The sequence below is a fragment of the Cydia amplana genome, chromosome 17 (assembly GCF_948474715.1).
Source record: "Cydia amplana chromosome 17, ilCydAmpl1.1, whole genome shotgun sequence".
NCBI lineage: Eukaryota > Metazoa > Arthropoda > Insecta > Lepidoptera > Tortricidae > Cydia > Cydia amplana.
This window is the reverse complement of record NC_086085.1, coordinates 4,764,266-4,783,478: the sequence shown is the minus strand read 5'-3', so window position 1 is coordinate 4,783,478 and position 19,213 is coordinate 4,764,266. Positions and strand designations below refer to the sequence as shown.

The 19,213-nt window shown below is 39.5% G+C and overlaps 1 protein-coding gene across 1 annotated transcript; it reads right to left on the bottom strand.

Moving 5' to 3' along the window:
* Positions 1 to 54: 54 nt before the first annotated feature.
* On the bottom strand, positions 55 to 18,450 carry LOC134656045 (uncharacterized). Its single transcript, XM_063511561.1, has 16 exons — positions 18,059 to 18,450; positions 17,492 to 17,626; positions 17,052 to 17,220; positions 16,615 to 16,727; positions 15,894 to 15,993; positions 15,471 to 15,575; positions 14,567 to 14,722; positions 11,379 to 11,441; positions 9,482 to 9,897; positions 9,131 to 9,271; positions 8,600 to 8,768; positions 8,351 to 8,463; positions 7,942 to 8,041; positions 7,382 to 7,486; positions 769 to 924; positions 55 to 390 (listed from the first exon to the last, which is right to left on the bottom strand). The coding sequence occupies exons 1-16, from the start codon at positions 18,409 to 18,411 to the stop codon at positions 328 to 330; spliced, it is 2,457 nt and encodes an 818-aa protein (XP_063367631.1). The 5' UTR covers positions 18,412 to 18,450; the 3' UTR covers positions 55 to 327.
* Between the last annotated feature and the right edge of the window lie 763 nt (positions 18,451 to 19,213).

The following is a 19,213-nucleotide window of genomic DNA, read 5'->3' as shown; positions in this document are numbered from 1 at the left end:
GACACAGATATTGGATTGAATAGAGAGAGACCTTGTATACTAGCGTTCTTCTCACACCAACACGAATCGCAAATCAAATTCTAAACCGTGGTTGTAATTGTTTTCACTTCCCTATCGCTGTTGTTGAAGTTTTTAATTTAAGCGCACGAATTTATCTATTCGACTAAATTATTATAAGTTAAGTGTCGTTGAGTATTACAAAAAAGTGTATTTTTCATAATTTTCATAAACTAAGCACACTTTTGCCTAAAATGTCGTAACTGTACACTACGCATATGTGATACGCGGTTTATAAATAAACAACTAATTTGTGGATGGTTGTATCAATTATTTCTCCTTGTTCTGGGTTTGGTTGATGACGGCAAAGTATGAATATGACGACCGTAGAATCTGAAAAGATGCAATTATCAATATAAAAGTAAATTGTTCCGTAAGTACTTATTTCATCTCGTTATTATACTGGGTATTTTTTCAACCAATAACCATATTTTGCGAGGTGAATATAATTATAAATTATAAGTCATTATACTATGGGAAGAACCCCGAAATTGCGAAAAACAATTGACTGTTTCATACAATTTGGCTGATCAAATGTCGATGCTCTCTATCGGAGAACTAAAATATTTTTTGCGATTTCGAAGCTGGTCTCATAGCCAAAAAAGTTTCTCAGTACGACTATAACATAGGTATGACCTCGGAAAAATTGGCTATAAGGAATGAAAAAAAAACTAGGTAAGTATGTATTTCATATCACGTAAAAAAAATTACCGCAACAAAAGTTGGCCGGGAAAGCGGTATGTAATGTCCAGCCTTGAAGATGATTGGCCGTTTCATCCGCTCCATGGCCACCCAGAGCAATCTTCGGAAGCTGTTGGACTGCTCATGCCACGGGCACAAATACATCACTTCTCGGAGAATCTCGCTCTGGAAGTAAAGTTTTTCTAAAGAATACAAATGATTGGGACAAGTAGAAAGCTTGGCATCTTTTACGACACGACGAAAACATTCAGGCAGTAAAAAATGAAATTTGAAAGAGAGGGGAAGAGATGTAGTCCAGCCAGGCCTCCTAGCAGATCTCACCGCGCAAGATGGCTTAGAATATCCACCACCATTTTCTAATGAGGTATCTACTGTGGGATTGTTCTGTATGCTAGTTTTGTGATCTACCTACCGAGTGAGTAATAAATCAGACGTCAATGCAAACGGTCGTTTTACTTGCTATCGCCCCCGGTTCCATATATATCATCTGGCTAACGAGGATAATTCGCGCGTTTAAATCATGTCGCAGTCGTATTTAGGAAATTTGCCTATTTTCGATCATAAGACTACCGAGTGGGCGATATTCAAGAGCCGGTTAACGAAGTTTTTTCTAGTGAACAGTATATCGGAAGCAGATAAAAAAAGTGCTATAACGATTACACATTTGTCGGATGAAAGTTATCGGTTAGTGCGCAATTTAGCTTATCCGAAGGAGATAGATTCCTTAACGTATGACGCGCTGGTTTTATTACTCGACGAACATTTCAAACAAAAGCAGTGTACTTTTGCGGATAAGGCGAAATTTTTCGGAGCGATGAAGAGTGCAGGCGAAACGCTGAGCGAATGGGCGGCAAGACTAAGAGGTCTGGCAAGTTATTGCGATTTTGGTACTGCCCTGGAGACGAACCTCAGGGATCGTTTCGTGCTCGGTCTGGGCTCAGGTTCCGTGCGCGATAAACTATTCGAGCAAAAGCCATCATCATTAACCTTTGCCAAGGCTTTAGAGTTGGCAGAACAGACGGAGAGTGCCCGAGAAGCGAAATTAACTACAATTAAGGAGGAGCCAGTTTTTCGAGCGCAAACGGAGGGTGGATATCGCGGTGGCGCGAGAGGCGCGCGCGGTCGCGCGAGCGGCAGCGGTCAGCGGGATCCACGTTCGACGCCCGAGCAGTGTGCGGTTTGCGGAATGAAAAATCATACGGAAATCAATTGTCGTTATAAATCGTACAAGTGTCAAAAGTGCGGCAAAAAGGGTCACTTAAAGAAAGTTTGTGGTGAAAGTGCGCGAGTGCATAACGTTTCCGTTGGCGAATCGTCGTCGTTGAATCGCAGCGAGGTAGATGACTGTGAGGAATGTCAAATGTTTAACTTAAGGTATGTAATTACTAAGCCGATAGAATTAAATGTATTAATTGGAAATAAACAATTACAAATGGAACTTGATTGCGGGTCTGCTACCTGTGTTATGTCAGAAGAGTTATATAATCACATGTTTTCCGAGTATAAATTGTTAGATAGTGATATTAGAATGTGTTTGTATGATGGACATAAAATTCAACCTCTAGGATTTTTTTTATGTCACTTGACCTATAATGGGCAGAAAAAGGAATTAAGGGTTTTTGTAGTCAAAAACGGAGGCCCGCCCCTATTAGGAAGGGATTTTATGTCCGCATTTAACTTGACATTAACGCAAAATGTAAACAATAAAAACTTATCAGCTGACGGCGATGTGGCTACATTATTGGAACAATATCCTGAGTTGTGGCAAGACGAGTTAGGAACGTTTAATAAATTAAAAGTACATTTACAATTAAAGCCTAACAGTGTTCCGAAATTTTTTAAGCCTCGCGCAGTTCCATTTGCATTAAAAGGGCAAGTTGAACGTGAGTTGGACAGATTGGTCAGTTTAGGTATTTTGGTACCGGTTAGTTATTCACAATATGCCACCCCTATCGTACCGGTATTGAAAGAAAACGGAAAAGTTAGGATTGCTGGCGATTTCTCGGTGACTCTTAACAAAGACCTGATTATCGATAAGTATCCCCTACCGAAAATAGAGGAAGTATTTGCAAAACTAGGAGGAGGGGAGCATTATAGCAAAATAGATCTAAAAAACGCGTATAATCAATTTGTACTAAGTGACGAGTCACAAGAGCTCACGACCATCAATACACAGAAAGGTTTGTATAAATATACTCGTCTTGTGTATGGATTGGCCAATGCGCCTGCTATATTTCAAAAGTCTATGGAGATGTTACTTTCAGGTATCGATGGAGTAAGTTGTTGGCTCGACGACATCTGTATTACCGGGCCCGATAAAATAACACATCTGGATCGGTTACAAAAAGTATTGCATAGGTTAAATGAAGCAGGGCTTAGATTGCAAAAGGAAAAGTGCGAGTTTTTCCAAAATTCTGTAACTTATCTCGGCTACTCAATTAGTAAAAGTGGGTTGCAAAGTAGTTTCGCTAAAGTCAAGGCCATATTGGACTCGCCTGATCCTACCAATGTTGCAGAGGTTAGGCGTTTGGTAGGGATGATTAATTATTATAGGAATTTCATCCCTAATGCGTCTAGTGTGTTGCGGCCCTTATACGATCTGCTCGGAGCGAAGGCTCAGTGGGAGTGGGGCGTGCGTCAGCGAGAGGCTGCGCAACGCGTAAAACGTGAGTTGGCGTCGGAAAGAGTCCTGGCCCATTTTGACCCCACAGCACAACTCGTTTTGGGGGTAGATGCGGGACCCTCAGGCTTGGGAGCGGTACTTAGTCAACGTGATGTCACCGGAGGCGAGCGGCCGCTCGCTTTCGCGTCAAGGTCACTTTCGGCTAGTGAAAAAAATTATAGTCAACTTCACAAAGAAGCGACGGCTATAATATTTGGAGTAAAAAAATTTCATCAGTATTTGTACGGTCGAAGCGATCCATTTATTTTGAAAACTGACCACAAGCCGTTGATATCTATATTTAATAATAAAACGGGAATTTCAATGACGACAGCGCTGCGGTTGCAAAGGTACGCAATAATTTTGTCCGCTTACAATTACAATGTGCAGTACACGTCGGGCGATAACAATGTAGTGGCCGATTATTTTTCCCGCGCACCGTTAGCGGATACTTGTTGCAAAAGTGACCATGAGCATGATACCTATTCCTCATTAAAGTTTTTGAATTCATGTTCACCGGCTGTTTTACATAAAGACATTCAGCAAGCGACCGAAACTGATAATGTATTACAAACCGTTATTAAGTACATGCAACGGGGGTGGCCTAGGAAAATCATATGTACGTCGATACTTCCTTATTTTCGTAATAAGGCAGATTTACAGTATGAAAATGGGTGCTTATTGCGGGGCCACAAGGTTGTAGTTCCCGCAGCACTCAGGGTACGCGTATTAGATGAATTGCACAGTTCCCATCTGGGAATTGTAAAGATGAAAAGTAATGCACGAAGTAGGATGTGGTGGCCAGGTATAGATAACGATATTGAGCAGAGGGCCGGCTCGTGCGCGACGTGCGCCGTTATGCGCGCCGCGCCGGCGCGAGCGCCGCCAGCGTCGTGGCCGCGCCCGGGCGCACCCTTCCAACGCGTTCACATCGACTATATGGTAATCGGTTCTCGAACGTATTTGATACTGGTAGATGCGTACAGTAAGTGGATAGAGTGTTGTCATATGGAAAATGGAACGGCAACTAAGGCGTTAATTGGCAAGTTAAAGCAAATATTTTCATGTTTTGGCATCCCTAACTTGCTTGTATCTGACAATGACGTAAAAATTGCTTCCGCGGAATTTAGAGAATTTTGTTCCAGTAATGGTATTAAACACATGACGTCACCTATCTATCACCCGTGTAGTAACGGCCAGGCGGAAATAAGTGTAAAAATTTGTAAAAATATCCTAAAATCGATATTAAAAGAAAATTTGCCAATACAAACTGTACATGACTCTTTACGAGAATATTTGTTTACATACCGAAATACTGTACATACTTCTACTGGGGCGACACCTGCAAAATTAATGTTTGGTCGCGAATTAAGGACACGATTAGACTTATTACTGCCAAAAGATAGTGACCCAACATTTTTGTTGCAGGAAGCCTCTAATATTAGTCGGGAATTTTGCACCGGCGATTTAGTATGGGTTAGATGGTATATTGATAGAAAAGAAAGTTGGGTAAAAGGAAAAGTGCTAAATTCAATAGGCCGTAGAATGTATAACGTATTTGTAGCTGATTATAATACCGAATGTATTCGTCATGTTGACCAAATGTTTAAGCGTCAGGAAACAGAACCCGATTTAATAAGTGAAACCGTTATGTCACGGTCACAATCAATTTCACCCCCACCTGCTCCACCTTCGGCTACCATTGAACCTGAACCGAGCAGAGAGCTTCCAGAAATTGAGTTAAGTGAGAATAATGAACCCGCAGAGGGCAGGGAGGAGTGGAATGACTGTGAGGGCGCTGACACAGAGGGTGAACGAGAAATGCCTCATGTGCCGCCAGCGGAGGCTCCACCTCTGCCGCAGGCAGCCGCCGGTTCTGATAACACGGCTGATCATAATGAGGATTTGCCGTCCGCCCATCAACGCTTGCGTCCCAGGGTCAACGTAGATTTTAAGAAGTATTTTTAAGTTTAAGCACCTGTTAATTAGTGTGTTTGTTTGTTTAACAGGTTCCCAAATTAATGTTGGAGGGATGTTCTGTATGCTAGTTTTGTGATCTACCTACCGAGTGAGTAATAAATCAGACGTCAATGCAAACGGTCGTTTTACTTGCTATCGCCCCCGGTTCCATATATATCAGGGATACAAACAGAAGATGCTATCCTGGGGGATTTAATAATAGCTAACCTAGCGTAGAAATCGTAGAATGAAAAGCATAAGACGACTTATATAGGGGCAGTTGCACCAACCACAATTAGCAGACTGATCAGCGTCATCCAGCAGAGAACTATGGAATTTCCCATACATTAAAATTTTGAAAACGGTTTTACAATCACAGACGGTTTGGTGAAACCCACCCTAAGTGATTCAAGTTAAAGACAACATCAGCGTCATGTCATATCATCAGGCTGCCTAGCCAAGGTGACTTGCGCTTCGCCATCGAATCGCTTTGTGTCTCTCTATCACTCATTACCTAGTGTGACAGAGACAGTTGCGTTTCGTTCGCTACGTAGCGTGAGCGATTGGCATGATGTCTACGGGGCCAGGCCGTAAAAGAGAAGCTGATCAAGAAAGACATATATAGCATGGACATTTCGCGTCAATAAAATTCTTACATAACAATACGAGGGGCGTTCAAAATATTCTCGGTATTGATATCTTACGACCTCTTCTAAAATTTCTTTCGTTACTGGCCGCTAAGGTTTATTCATTGACATAAAAAAAAAGTATAATTCGAACCGAGATAGTCTTTTGTTTTTCTGCAATTGCTGAACAAACATGAACATCCTGTGCGAATTGACAATGTTAACTAAATTAGAACATCGATGCGTGATAAAATTCTTGACAAAACAGGGTAAAAATCAAAAAACCATAAAAGAGGAAATGGATTGTGTTTACCGTGAGTCTGCTCCTTCTTTATCTACCATTCAAAAGTGGTCAAGCGAGTTTAAACGCGGAAGGGAGAGTATTGAAGATGACCCTAGACCTGGCCGGCCTGTAGTAGCTACTTCACAAGAAAATATTGATAAAGTGGAAAAACTTATATTGGAAGATGGTCGAGTGAAGGTAAAATCTATAGCACAAGTAACCAATCTCTCTATTGGTACCGTACATGATATTATACATGACCATCTTAATATGTCAAAAGTAAGTGCAAGATGGGTTCCGCGAATGCTGACTCGGCTTCAAAAAGACATGCGTGTAGCTTGTTGTTCCGATTTTATTGACCTGTGCGGTGAAAATCCTGATGAGGTGCTGCAAAGAATAGTTACTGGAGATGAAACCTGGGTTCATCATTATGACCCAGAGAGTAAACAAGAGTCCATGCAGTGGCACATTAAGGGTTCAGCTCATCCCAAGAAGTTGAAGGTCATCCCTTCAGCTGGCAAGGTCATGGCCACGATATTTTGGGATTGTGAAGGAGTATTACTAATCGATTATAAAGAAAAAGGTGTAAATATCACAGGACAGTACTACGCTAACATTCTACGTCAATTAAAGGATGTAATTAAAGAAAAGAGGCGAGGAAAGTTAACCAAAGGTATTCTGCTTCTGCATGACAACGCCCCCGTCCATACTGCTCATATTGCCAAGGCAGCTATTGTTGAACGTGGGTTTAAAACTGTTACTCACCCACCGTATAGTCCGGACTTAGCCCCCAGCGACTTCTTTTTGCTCCCCAATCTTAAAAAGGATCTGCGTGGAAATAAATTTTCTGACGATGAAGCATTGAAGGCGGCAGTGGAGGAGCATTTTTACACGAAAGATAAAAAATATTTTTACGAGGGATTAAAAAAAATAATTGATCGATCTTTTAAGTGTATGAACATAGGGGGGGAGTATATTGAAAAATAAAAATATCAAACTTTTCGTACTTGTTTGTTTTCATTCTCATACCGAGAATATTTTGAATACCCCTCGTACATTCAAGCATTGACGAATTGAGAAGTTAGATATTACTCGTATTGTTAGCTCATTGCCGCACCAGCAGTAAAGGAACAGCTGCGACAGCATTGTCACCATGTAGTTCAGCATCGAGATGAACTGCACGCTGCCTGGCGTTGTCTGTTGAAACATCAAGATTAAGATAGATTATCATCTTAGCTAAGATTTGCCTGGGAGCCTAGCCAAGATGACAATCGTATATAGAACAACAATCGAAACTTAAATAGTGTATGGAAATAGTCGCGTGACTTTTCGGCATCGGCCATTCCGATACATTTCTGTCTTCGTTTCTCGATGTACGATTGTCATCTTTTTGGACTAACCAGCTAAATAAGATAGCGTCTCAGTGCTAATCACTTAGACTGGGAAGTTCTTTCCATCTCTATCACTCGATCCATGCAAGCAGAGCGAGAGAGATGTCGTGATCGTAATTTCGTATTCTACTCGTAACTACGTGGTGCTGCAGAGAAACTTTGTAATAAAGCTGTAATGTTATAATAATAGTGTCAAATAGCGAGGAATCGTAAAGCCAGATCTAGGATACTTAAGCACAAAACGTAAAAATATGGCCTGACAGCTGTAATCCGAAGTCCAATGATACAGATGATGGCGACGCTCCCACTCAGCTGGAAAAATATGTTCGCGTGGTACGTGTCCTCTACGGATTCTATGAACCTGAAATATATCTTACAATGACATGTTAATTACTGATGACGCAATGAAAAGAAACCCAAGGTGATTTCTTGAGGAATTAAATCCCCCCCTCTCTACCTAACCTCGTTCCATTTTTATGACAGCATAATAATTCTTGAATTCAATGAATCGGTGGGTAAATAGCTACAATTACTTTTTAAGGGAGAGTTCAATTTCGATTTAAATAAACGTTACTTGATGTAGTAAATTGTTTCGACTGAGATTACCCGTCATTACATGACTAATGGGCATACGAGTAAAAGTCGTTTATCGGAAAAACATTATGCTGACCGTATCACCGCCTGGTGGTGTTTCAGACATTCCACGAACAAAACTTGGTTCTCTTGAGTGAGCTGCTCTCGATCTTGCTTCTTGAGCTTTCCTGACATTGGCACTCGTTTGATCTGCAAAATATACCTTCTTACTCTACAATAAAGACACAAATCGCAAAAAAACAGCACATAATTTAGATACTAGGTGATCTTCTAAAAATTCAAACCAAACAAATATTATCATCAGCCCCTTAAAACCTACACTTACCTGTTCTACTTTATCCATGATAATCTCCAGCTGCGCACATCCAAACATGATCATGGATAAAGCGACGCTATCAACTGCGATGAACAGGAATGCGCTGATGTAGATGGCCACCATCTGGTAAAAGTAGCCCAACTCGTACTGGGGAGACTTCTCGGGACCTACTGGCATCCTGCAAATTTATACACTGCAATCATGAGTCGTACCTATTTTATAAATGAAATGGAATCTCTCATAATTAATTTCATGAACACCAAGCCGGGTCTAAAAAAATGCTAAGGGTCTCTGAATACAGAAAGCTCAGAACTATCTCAGAAATTTTCCCAGCTTATCCGGTATTCAATTAAAAAAACTAGATTGAATAATGTAAATATTAGCACAAGACCAATCAGCATTTTGTAACATGATGGCTCCGAGTCTCATTTTGCTTGCGTCTGTTTGAACATCGAACTGTGCATGAGAAAAAGCATAATAGTACCGATATATAAATTCATTCTGCACTAACAGTCTGAATAAAAACTCATTATGACGTACCAGATCAAAAAGGGAAAGATACGCTCCCCACCAGTGCTGTCGACAATGGGCATAAGTCCCCACAAAGTACAAGTGGTCAGCGCACTTCCGAGGAAAAACAGGCACAGGCGCCTTATCATGATAGACTGATTCAGGAGACATCTGTCAATCAAAAGGATTAAGAACCGCTGCTCAAAAGCTGTTGCACCGTTTACACATCAAAAAGAATAAAAAAACGCACCGCATAATTATTATTTTCTAGGTTTAGTCACAAATACTTTAGTAAAATACTGAAGAACTTTGAAGTTCAGCCCGTGAAGTTGAGAGTGAAATATATTCTACAATGTGAAGAATAAGTGGAAAACATCTCACCTGACATGCCTCTCGTTTTGCGCCTGAAATACCTCCTCTTCCATGAAACTCAAGAGAGAAACCAAGTTATTCTTATTTATCATAAACCTTGTAACCTTATAGCACACGGACGCCTGTGTGAACAGCAGAAACGAAGCTTCTGTTACTGCGTCCATGTCTCCCCAAGCTAAAGCTATGTATATAAACTCGAAGAAGACAAAGGAATATTGGGTGAACATGACTATGATGGCATAGATGACGTATAAAGAGACGTAGTTGGCAGGTTTAAGCCATATTCCGAGATATAAGAGGATGTTTCGAGGACGGTTTAGGAAGAGAGTTACATTGTCTACCGTGCTCACCGCCATCTTGAATGATGTGAGCTTGGGATGATTAGTTTTGCGGCGGTTGTATACGAGTTGAAGAACTATAGGGTGCTCTTATAAACATTTTGCTGATGTCCCAAATGCCCCAGATTTAGATTTCAGCTCCTTACTTTTACTTGTACTGAGTTGATTTCTCCATTAGCACCATTAGGTACAGGTTATGGACCCAGATTGGTTCCCATAGAGAAACATATTTTTGTGTATTTTCATTTTCACCAAAAGTCTGATACCTACATTAGGTATCTAACGCCCATTAATTTAGCGTATCATATAAGTTCGCATAACACATACAGGTTTTATGTTTTCACCTCAGCAGCTCGAACAAGGGTACTTTGCTACTTAAAAACAGTGAGCAAAATCGCATTTTGCTCACTGAGTGAGACAAGATGAGCAAAATGCGATTTTGCTCACTGTTTTTAAGTAGCAAAGTACCAAGGGTTCGAGCTGCTGAGGTGAAAATTTAATTGTTGGTATATCTTAAGAAAACATGAGTGAATAGAGGTAAGTGATGAAGAAGGGGAATACATTTTTCGGGTTCTCTAATATGTTCTCACTGCTGAGGTGAAAAATGTTGTGTACTACACGAGATCAAAGTTATTTACATCTCGTGCGCTTTTGAGTCCCTTACTACGCTCAAGATTCTAAATTAGATTCACTCGCTACGCTCGTGAATCTATTATAGAATCTTTCGCTTGCACGGGACTCAAAATAAGCACTCGAAGAAATATCAAACTTTGATCTCTTGTTGTACAAATAACTATTTTCTACCTTGTATGACTAAACACAAAATGAAATATGTTATTATTGCTAATATTTAATTTTGTAAATAAAGTAAACTTTTTTAAATAAGTTTTTTTTAATAAGTCCCACAGTAATCTCAAGAAGGCTTGTGTTGTGGGTACTCAGACAACGACATATATTATATATAATATACAAATACATAAATACATAGGAAACACCCAAGACTCAGGAACAAATATCTGTGCTCATCACACAAATAAATGCCCTTACTGGGATTTGAACCCAGGAACCGCGGCTTCACAGGCAGGGTCACTACCCACTAGGCCAGACCAGTCGTCGTATTTAAGGAGGTTAGGAAGATACCTACCTATTTTAAATAAAACAAGTTGCTTGTAATCGTAAAATCTCAAGTTTTCGTTTTAGCTCGGCACACAACATACTGTATGGAACAAACTTTAAACTATCAAAACTTCCAACTGTAATTCGATTTGTTTACAACTCCAAGGTGCGAATTAGATACCCGCTAATTGCAATTAAATTGACAAAGATTGATAATTATAAGGACAATTCTAATACTTCTAATAGCAGTGTACTAATGACGAACAAATTGCTAGGCGAATGATAATTTATGAGTTTGATAATATCTAAATGCGTATCTAATGTATATTAACAATAATAATAACTAAGGCAACTAAATTAATTAATATAAGAATCAGTTAATTTAATGTTCAACTGTTTTTATTTACGAATAGCTTAATGAGTTTGTATCTAGTTTAATTTTCAAATTCTACCACTTCGTTTCGACTGTTAGTTTGCTTTAATACAGCAAAATACGAATATGACATGCGTAGAATCTGGAACAAAATAAATAAATAAGTAAAAGTAGTGAAACGAGCTATTAATCTGGTATTTACTTGAAAGAAGTAGTCGTAAGGTTCTATTTTAACGCCATGCCATGCGAATGAATATTCTAAGGTGCGACCAAAAAGTCGGTAAGGCATTACTGTGCCAGTACAATTCATCTTCATTCAGGTTTGAATGATATATATGCATCATCACTATCATCAGTCAGAATATTTCCCTGGTTGGTCATACTTATAGTCCGTAATATTTAACCTTTTGGCCGCCGGACCTAGTCCGCAAAGACGCACACACGCCAGAGTAAATTTTAAGTAAACAACTAATAAAAAGTTTAGGGATTGCAAATAGTGATATCGATATTTACAATTTATGGTAAAAATCTTCTCAATTTGGCTTTGTTCTTACCCAACTTTAATTTATTTCGAAAATGCCAAAAATTTACATATTTTTTACACACGACAATGTTAAAAATAAAGGTCTTTATCATTAAAAACAACCACTAAACAATATCGATTCATGACGTAATATCACTGCACTAGGCTGTACGAGAAGTCTTTTATACATGACAACGGCGCGCATGGACTGGCCGCAGTGCAGACCGACAAGAACTGTTTCCGGGCGGATTAACCCTTTGACCGCCGTTGGCATGTATACAAGACAACGATAGAACGATACACTGGCGCCGCTGTCTTGTATACAAGACAAAACATCAACCGCTCGGTAAATGTGGAAAAAATATCAATTATATATATTTTTACACTCATGCTAATGTTTTAGGTCCTTGTTTAAAAAAAAAATTGCACATAAAGCAGCTATAGAAATCCATTCTTTTATAATAAGGCTCTCAAAAAATTGCTCCAGATTTCAACGTTTTTCTTGTTCCTCGTCGCCGTTGTCTTGCATACAAGACAGCTAGGGATGGGAATGTTAACTCGATATGAGAATATTCAAAATAAATATCAAATCGCAAATCTGGTTTTATTTAAGCGTTTGAACACTTGTTAAATGCCAATTGGTGGTAACTAGTAACTAGAATACGTAAAACGAGACGAGAGAGACAGGCATTAACTATAGCTGAAGTTCAGGGAGCTTCTTCAGCTGTTGATAGTAGAGTCAGACAAGTAAATCTGTCCTTGTGGTTTATTTGCAGAACAAAAGATTCATTTTAAGATGATAGTGTAGTGAAGAGTGATACCCTGCAGTAACCGCTTCGCACAAGAATGGTACAGGCGGACGCTAGGACTAGTCAGTGTCGCCTAACTATGAGAATGTTATATATGTATTTGAAATTGACGAAAAATTGTCATGGTAGGAGGATGTAATACGGGAACTGAGAAGCTCATCTAAGGAACATGTCGAATATGAAACATGCATTCCCGAACATTTCCGATCCCCACCCTTTTCCAATATTATTGTTCTTCACTCATTGACAATTCAATTAACCCACGTGTAATTTTCCCCAATGCAGTTCCGGTACTTACATTTATATTATCGACACACGATGCGCGGCTCTAACGTTACGCTTATAAAGTTTACGTACCGACAAGCGCTTACGCCTTTGACCTAGAGACTATTATTACTTAATCCGCACGGAAACAGTCCTTGTCAGTCTGCACTGCGGACAGTCCATGCGCGCCGTTGTCTTGTATAAAAGACTTCTTGTACAGCCAAGTGCGGTGATATTACGTCATGAATCGATATTGTTTAGTGGTTGTTTATAATGATAAAGACCTTTATTTTTAACATTGTCGTGTGTAAAAAATATGTAAATTTTTGGCATTTTCGAAATAAATTAAAGTTGGATAAGAACAAAGCCAAATTGAGAATTTTTTTACCATAAATTGTAAATATCGATATCACTATTTGCAATCCCTAAACTTTTTATTAGTTGTTTACTTAAAATTTGCTCTGGCGTGTGAGTGAGCGTCTTTGCGGACTAGGTCCGGCGGCCAAAAGGTTAAGTAATAATAGTCTCTAGGTCAACGGCGTAAGCGCTCGTCGGTACGTAAACTTTATTTTAAGCGTAACGTTAGAGCCGCGCATAGTGTGTCGATAATATAAATGTACCGGAACTGCATTGGGGAAAATTACACGTGGGTTGAATTGTCAATGAGTGAAGAACAATAATATTTATTCAGTCATTTATTAATGTAATAGTTTGAAAAACAATTTAATAGTAGCATACGTAGCTTTACTTTATATCCTAACTCCTTATCAACGAACAATTAGGAGTTTTTTAACTTTCCATCCTAACTTCTTATCAAAAAATAATCAGCTGTCCTTTTTCGGTTTGGTTCCTGTGTTTTTCGGTTCGAGTGAACAAAGATAATTTTAAAGGTTATAAACCGTCACATAATAAACGCTCGGCGCGCGGTGCGTCCTTTGTTCCTACGTGTGATTTAAAACAGTGTGGTATTATTATACACTTGAACACGTGTGCGTGACTAAAAATATGCATGTGAAAATTGTAATCTTTAACTTAAAATGACTCACTGCAGGGGTATCACTCCCCACTACACTATCATGTCAAAATTAATCATTTGTTCTGCAAATAGACCACAAGGACAGATTTACTTGTCTGACTCTATTATCTACAGCTGAAGAAGCTCCCTGAACTTCAGCTATAGTTATGCCTGTCTCTCTCTCTCGTTTTACGTAATCTAGTTACTAGTTACCACCAATTGGCATTTATCAAGTGTTCAAATGCTTAAATAAAACGAGATTTGCGATTTGATATTTATTTTGAATATTCTCATATCGAGTTAACATTCCCATCCCTAGCTGTCTTGTATACAAGACAACGGCGACGAGAAACATGAAAAACGTTGAAAACTGGAGCAAATTCTTTGATAGCCTTATTATAAAAGAATGGATTTACATATATAGCTGCTTTAAATGCATTTTTTTAAACAAAGACCTAAAACATTAAAAAGAGTGTAAAAAAATTACAATTGATATTTTTTTCACATTTACCGAGTGGTTGAATTTGTGTCTTGTATACAAGACAGCGGCGCCAGTGTACCGTTCTATCGTTGTCTTGTATACATGCCAACGGCGCTCAAAGGGTTAAGACTTAACTTTGTACCAGGAAAGCATAAGGATCAAGTAGTATAGATACCGCAACGAAGGTCTGTCGGGACAGCGTGACGTAGCGGCCGGCGCGGAACTCCATCGGCCTGCGCAGGCGCAACATCGTGAACAGCAGCGCGCGCTTGAAGCGAATATCCTGTTCGTACCAGCAGCATTCGTACACCACCGTGTGCAGCTCCGAACTCTGTCCATAACAGTATATTATGGTAGGTCCAAGGTGGGTGGACGGAAGAAACAATTGCAGGTACAGCGTAAATGTAATACCTACCTATTTATTTAAACTTTATTGCACAAAAGAATAACTTAATGTACAAAAGGTGAACTTAATGCCATGAGGCATTCTCTACCAGTCAACCTTAAGGCCAAGCAGAAAATATTGTAGGCGGTGCATTAGAAAACCAAAAGAGAACTTATCTAGAAACAAAATTTATAAAATGTACATACATACATATATCACATGATTCTTTAATAAATATGGCATTAACACATAAATATAGATTAGATCTTAGGTATATTGGCGTATGTTTACAATAACTATCTTTTTGTATTAACTTGTGATACCATTCTAACTTTTTGGTGAAGAGAATGAGTAACGGGCTATGGGTGTTGTAGAATCATGCCATAAAATAAATATAAGTTTGAACGCATTTATTACAAATAAAAAGCATTGACAGCCACATAAACAGCTATGAAATTATGGTTCTGGTATTGGTCCTTCGAACCGGGTAATCTGCAACTGTAGATACTGTGTGATTTTGCCATATCATTCTAACTCAATGTAACCAAATGGGTTGTGCAAAATATTAGTCCGTCTATTGAGTGATGATAACAACTAAAAGACCTTTATGAATTGATGCAATTTCCTAAATACATCGCATTGGAAGGCTCAAGGTTTGCGGAGGTGTATCAGGTGTACCGTACGGTATACGTACAGTAGCGGTGAGCTCGTGGCCGCTCCAGCAACAGACGAAAAGCTGGCTGATCATCACCAGCAGGTACATCACCAATGCCACGAACTGGACACTCTTCCAGTCCACCTGTACATACGAACGAAACCCCATTAAATTAAAGGCTCTAGTAGAGTTACGATTTCAAACGTTTTGCTAGTTATTACGAATAGACAAAGCAAGGTCAGCCGTGGCTTACTCCGCGATTTCGTCGCTTTGCTACAGGTAGCTAAGAGTACATCCGTTCCACACCAATTTTGGTGGCTAGCCATAAGCCGCGCGTGGTGCTGTCGCCACCTAGCGGTCATATCTGCGCTGATCGTAACAGACGCGTTTTGTTAGAGAGTGAGTCTTCTGTACCTAGTACTATTATTTATTCTGTGGCAAGGTGCAGAGCATAAAGCATACCACTAGTATGCGTAAAGCTGACATGCAGATCAACCCGACGCTGCCGCTTAGTTGGAAGAACAAGTACGAATGGTACGTGTCTTCCACCTGCCTGATGAACCTGAAAAACAAACACCTCTTAGCTACACAGCACGTCGACAGTAAAACACAACGGTGTCGTTTATTACCAAAGACGCAAGAGGGCGGGAATTCGCGACTACAGTTACTTACTAATACTTACCTACTCGAGGCAATCTTTTAGGTACCATAAAATGGGGTGAGTAGGGTTCGCGGGGAGAGTTGGGTTATTAATGGGGAGAGAAGGGATGAAAGGGGGGTAAGATGGAATTTTAAGGCTACTGCTACAAAAATAATGTATTCCAATTTAAAATGGAGCTATAGTAATACTCATAATAAAAAAAATCGATCCAACAATCTTTCAAAATCACCTTTGTATGAAATCCCATCTCACCCCAATTACGAGGGACTACGGGGTGAGGTGGGATCGTCAAAGTTATTGAAATGGAACTACCCAAAATAAAAACTAAAATATAAACGTCCGGAACACTTATTATATATATACACCATGTTCAGTTTGCATATGTAAAAATAAAATGTTATCGAGGTTTGAATGTCACTTTTGCCCCTACACACCCCATTTTACGGTACCTTATTCCGGGGACCGCGTCGGGCAGTTACTCACACCGCCTAAATTCGCTTCTGATCTGACGGAATTGCTTACTTGAGTATGGCTTGATGTTGCGCCACACACTCGATCAGAACTTTGTAGTGCTCATTCAAAATGTTATTGACGGTAATGGACTGGTTGACTCGTCGTTCTGATATTGGTTTAACCTAGAAAATATTTTACTCGTCAGATGTATTTACCTACTTCATCATGAATTTAGCAGAGCTGAAACTTAGAGATATGCCCAGGTCCCTGATACAACTAAGTAAGTACATTTTGTTTTGTGGGCACTTCTGCAAATTTCTCAGATTTTACCATTTTAAACAGTCAAAGGGTTGGGGCTTCCAGTTCTGTAACACTGGGATCGAGCGCTATACCTAATGCTTTACCATCGACCCACGTCAACGACATGATATGTAATTATGTATTATCGTTGTCACGCCGTTGACTTGGACGTTTATATAAAAGCGCCCATAAGTATATCATCTTACGTTCATGATCTTCTCCTTAATAATGTCAATCTCCGCGCACCCAAAGATGACCATGGACAGACAGACGCTGTCCACACCGAAGTACATGAACGCGCTCATGGAGAGGGTCATCAGTTGGAACAGGAAACCGAGCTCGTACTGGGGCGAGTGTTCTGGACTGACCGGCATCCTGTTATGAGACAAGACGCTATTGTAATGTCCACGTATTCTTTTTATTCAATGGCGAAGTGTGAAGACAAGAACAAATAGGTACCTACCAGAAGTTGATCACCCTACACGCGGTAAAACAAAACTAAAGATCCCGACTCTTCTCATCCTGACTGGCAAGGAAATCGAGGGACACCTGACGCGGAGGTGAAAGCGTGTGGGGCAATCGGAAATTAATTTCGATTATCGGGGATTCTTTCGGAATTTCATGTAAAAATATCTATAAAACTTACCACATTTTAAACGGAAAATTTCTATTGGCATCATCGAACAGTGGTATAAGAGCGAACACGCTACAGGTAGTCTGAGAACTGATCATAAATCCCAACAGCAGTCTCTTGATCCGCGACGCATGCAGCTTCAAGATCCTGAAGGACAATCACATTATTCACATTGCAGTTTTAAGATCACCGTTGCGTGTCTATTAAACTTATCATATTATTTTCAAATTCACATTTGACGCCTTGATAAAGATGGCAGTATTTATCACCCTGCATATAGAGAGGCGTTATTGGCATATATTTATTCAGGAACAGATTGGTATTTAAGGTGATATGATTAACACTGTATTACACTTCTAGATCAACATTTGAGTAAGTACGGGCCGTTGGCAATGCGATAACCAAATTAGTGTGGGTAGTTTCTCAAACCTCTTTCAAATAAAAACGATACCCACTTTGTCCAGAAAATAATAATAATACACTGCTATCAATATCTATCACGTTTCTACTGTCTTGAGTAGGTATATAACTATTGTAACTAAGAATTAAGTAATAGTTTAATACGCGAAGTCGACTTACTTATCGTGCGCCTCGTTTAGAGGCATAAAAATTTCAGAGTTCATCTGAACTAGGAGTTCCCTGAAAGATTCCATATTAACCTGAAACACGGTGACCTTGAAACACAGACAAGCCTGGGTGAAGATCAGGAAAGACGATTGAGAAACCTCCTCAAGGTCTCCAAGTACAAGTACTTGACACATATTTATCACTTGGAATATAAGGAAACTATATTGCAAGGACAGCATGAAAAACCTATAGCATTTGCGCAAAACAGACTCGTTTGGAGGGGGCATCCAAACCCCTAAAAAGGACATAATAAATTTTGCCCTGCTCAAATACAGATCTCCGATATTTATTTTACTTTTAACCATTATTGAAAAGACTGTAAGTAAACGTCTGAGGCTAATTTCAAAATGCCTTGATATTTTACAACTGGTAAGAAAATTGGAAAATTACCGATAAGTATATCAAAACATAATGGTGTAATGATACATTCTCTAATAAGAGTAGATTATGCTTTGTTTTCATTAACTACTTAGGAAAATTATAGGTAGGTACGTCTATCTCATCAAATATGTAGTTACTTAAGTCAATTTCGCAGTGTGTTGCAGGTTGCAGTTAATTTTGTTGTCTTTAAGTATGGACGTAAAGTGGTTGACACTTACAAAGAAATATTTCTAGTAATTTTAGGTGTCAATCAGGCTGGTCGCATCTGTGGTACTCATTTTGCTTTTGTAAACAACCATTTAAAAAAACAACTCTTTAATTCAATCGTAAGCAGAGGGCCTACCGCGAAAACCGAATTTCGCAAATTGCGGGGATCTTTCTCTTTTACTCCAATGAAGGCGTAATTAGAGTGACAGAGAAAAATGCCCGCAATTTGCGAAATTCGGTTTTCGCGGTAGAGTCTGTGCGGAAAGAGAAGAGTCGTCGAATGTATTGCATCCCATACATTTGACGACTCTTCTCTTTCCGCACAGACTCTAGTCCCTCTGGCGTGGCTCACTCCGCGATTCCGTCGCATCGCCACAAGTACCCACAAGTACATATGCGGCCCACGGGGTCCCGTTGTTTCCCATAAAGTTTTAAGTCATAATGCATTGCTTGTCATATTATCATTAGTCATAAAACTGAAACCGTTAACATTTCAGGATTTTCGTTAGGTTATCCTAT

Bases quoted from the DNA above. Each gene is read 5' to 3' on its own strand.
- LOC134656045 (XM_063511561.1), bottom strand. From the start codon at position 18,411: ATGGTTAAAAGTAAAATAAATATCGGAGATCTGTATTTGAGCAGGGCA. The intron at 9,898-11,378 runs GTAGAATTTGAA...TGTTTATAAGAG, and splicing joins CTAACAGTCGAAACGAAGTG to CACCCTATAGTTCTTCAACT. The intron at 8,464-8,599 runs GTAAGTGTAGGT...TATATTTTGCAG, and splicing joins TCATGGATAAAGTAGAACAG to ATCAAACGAGTGCCAATGTC.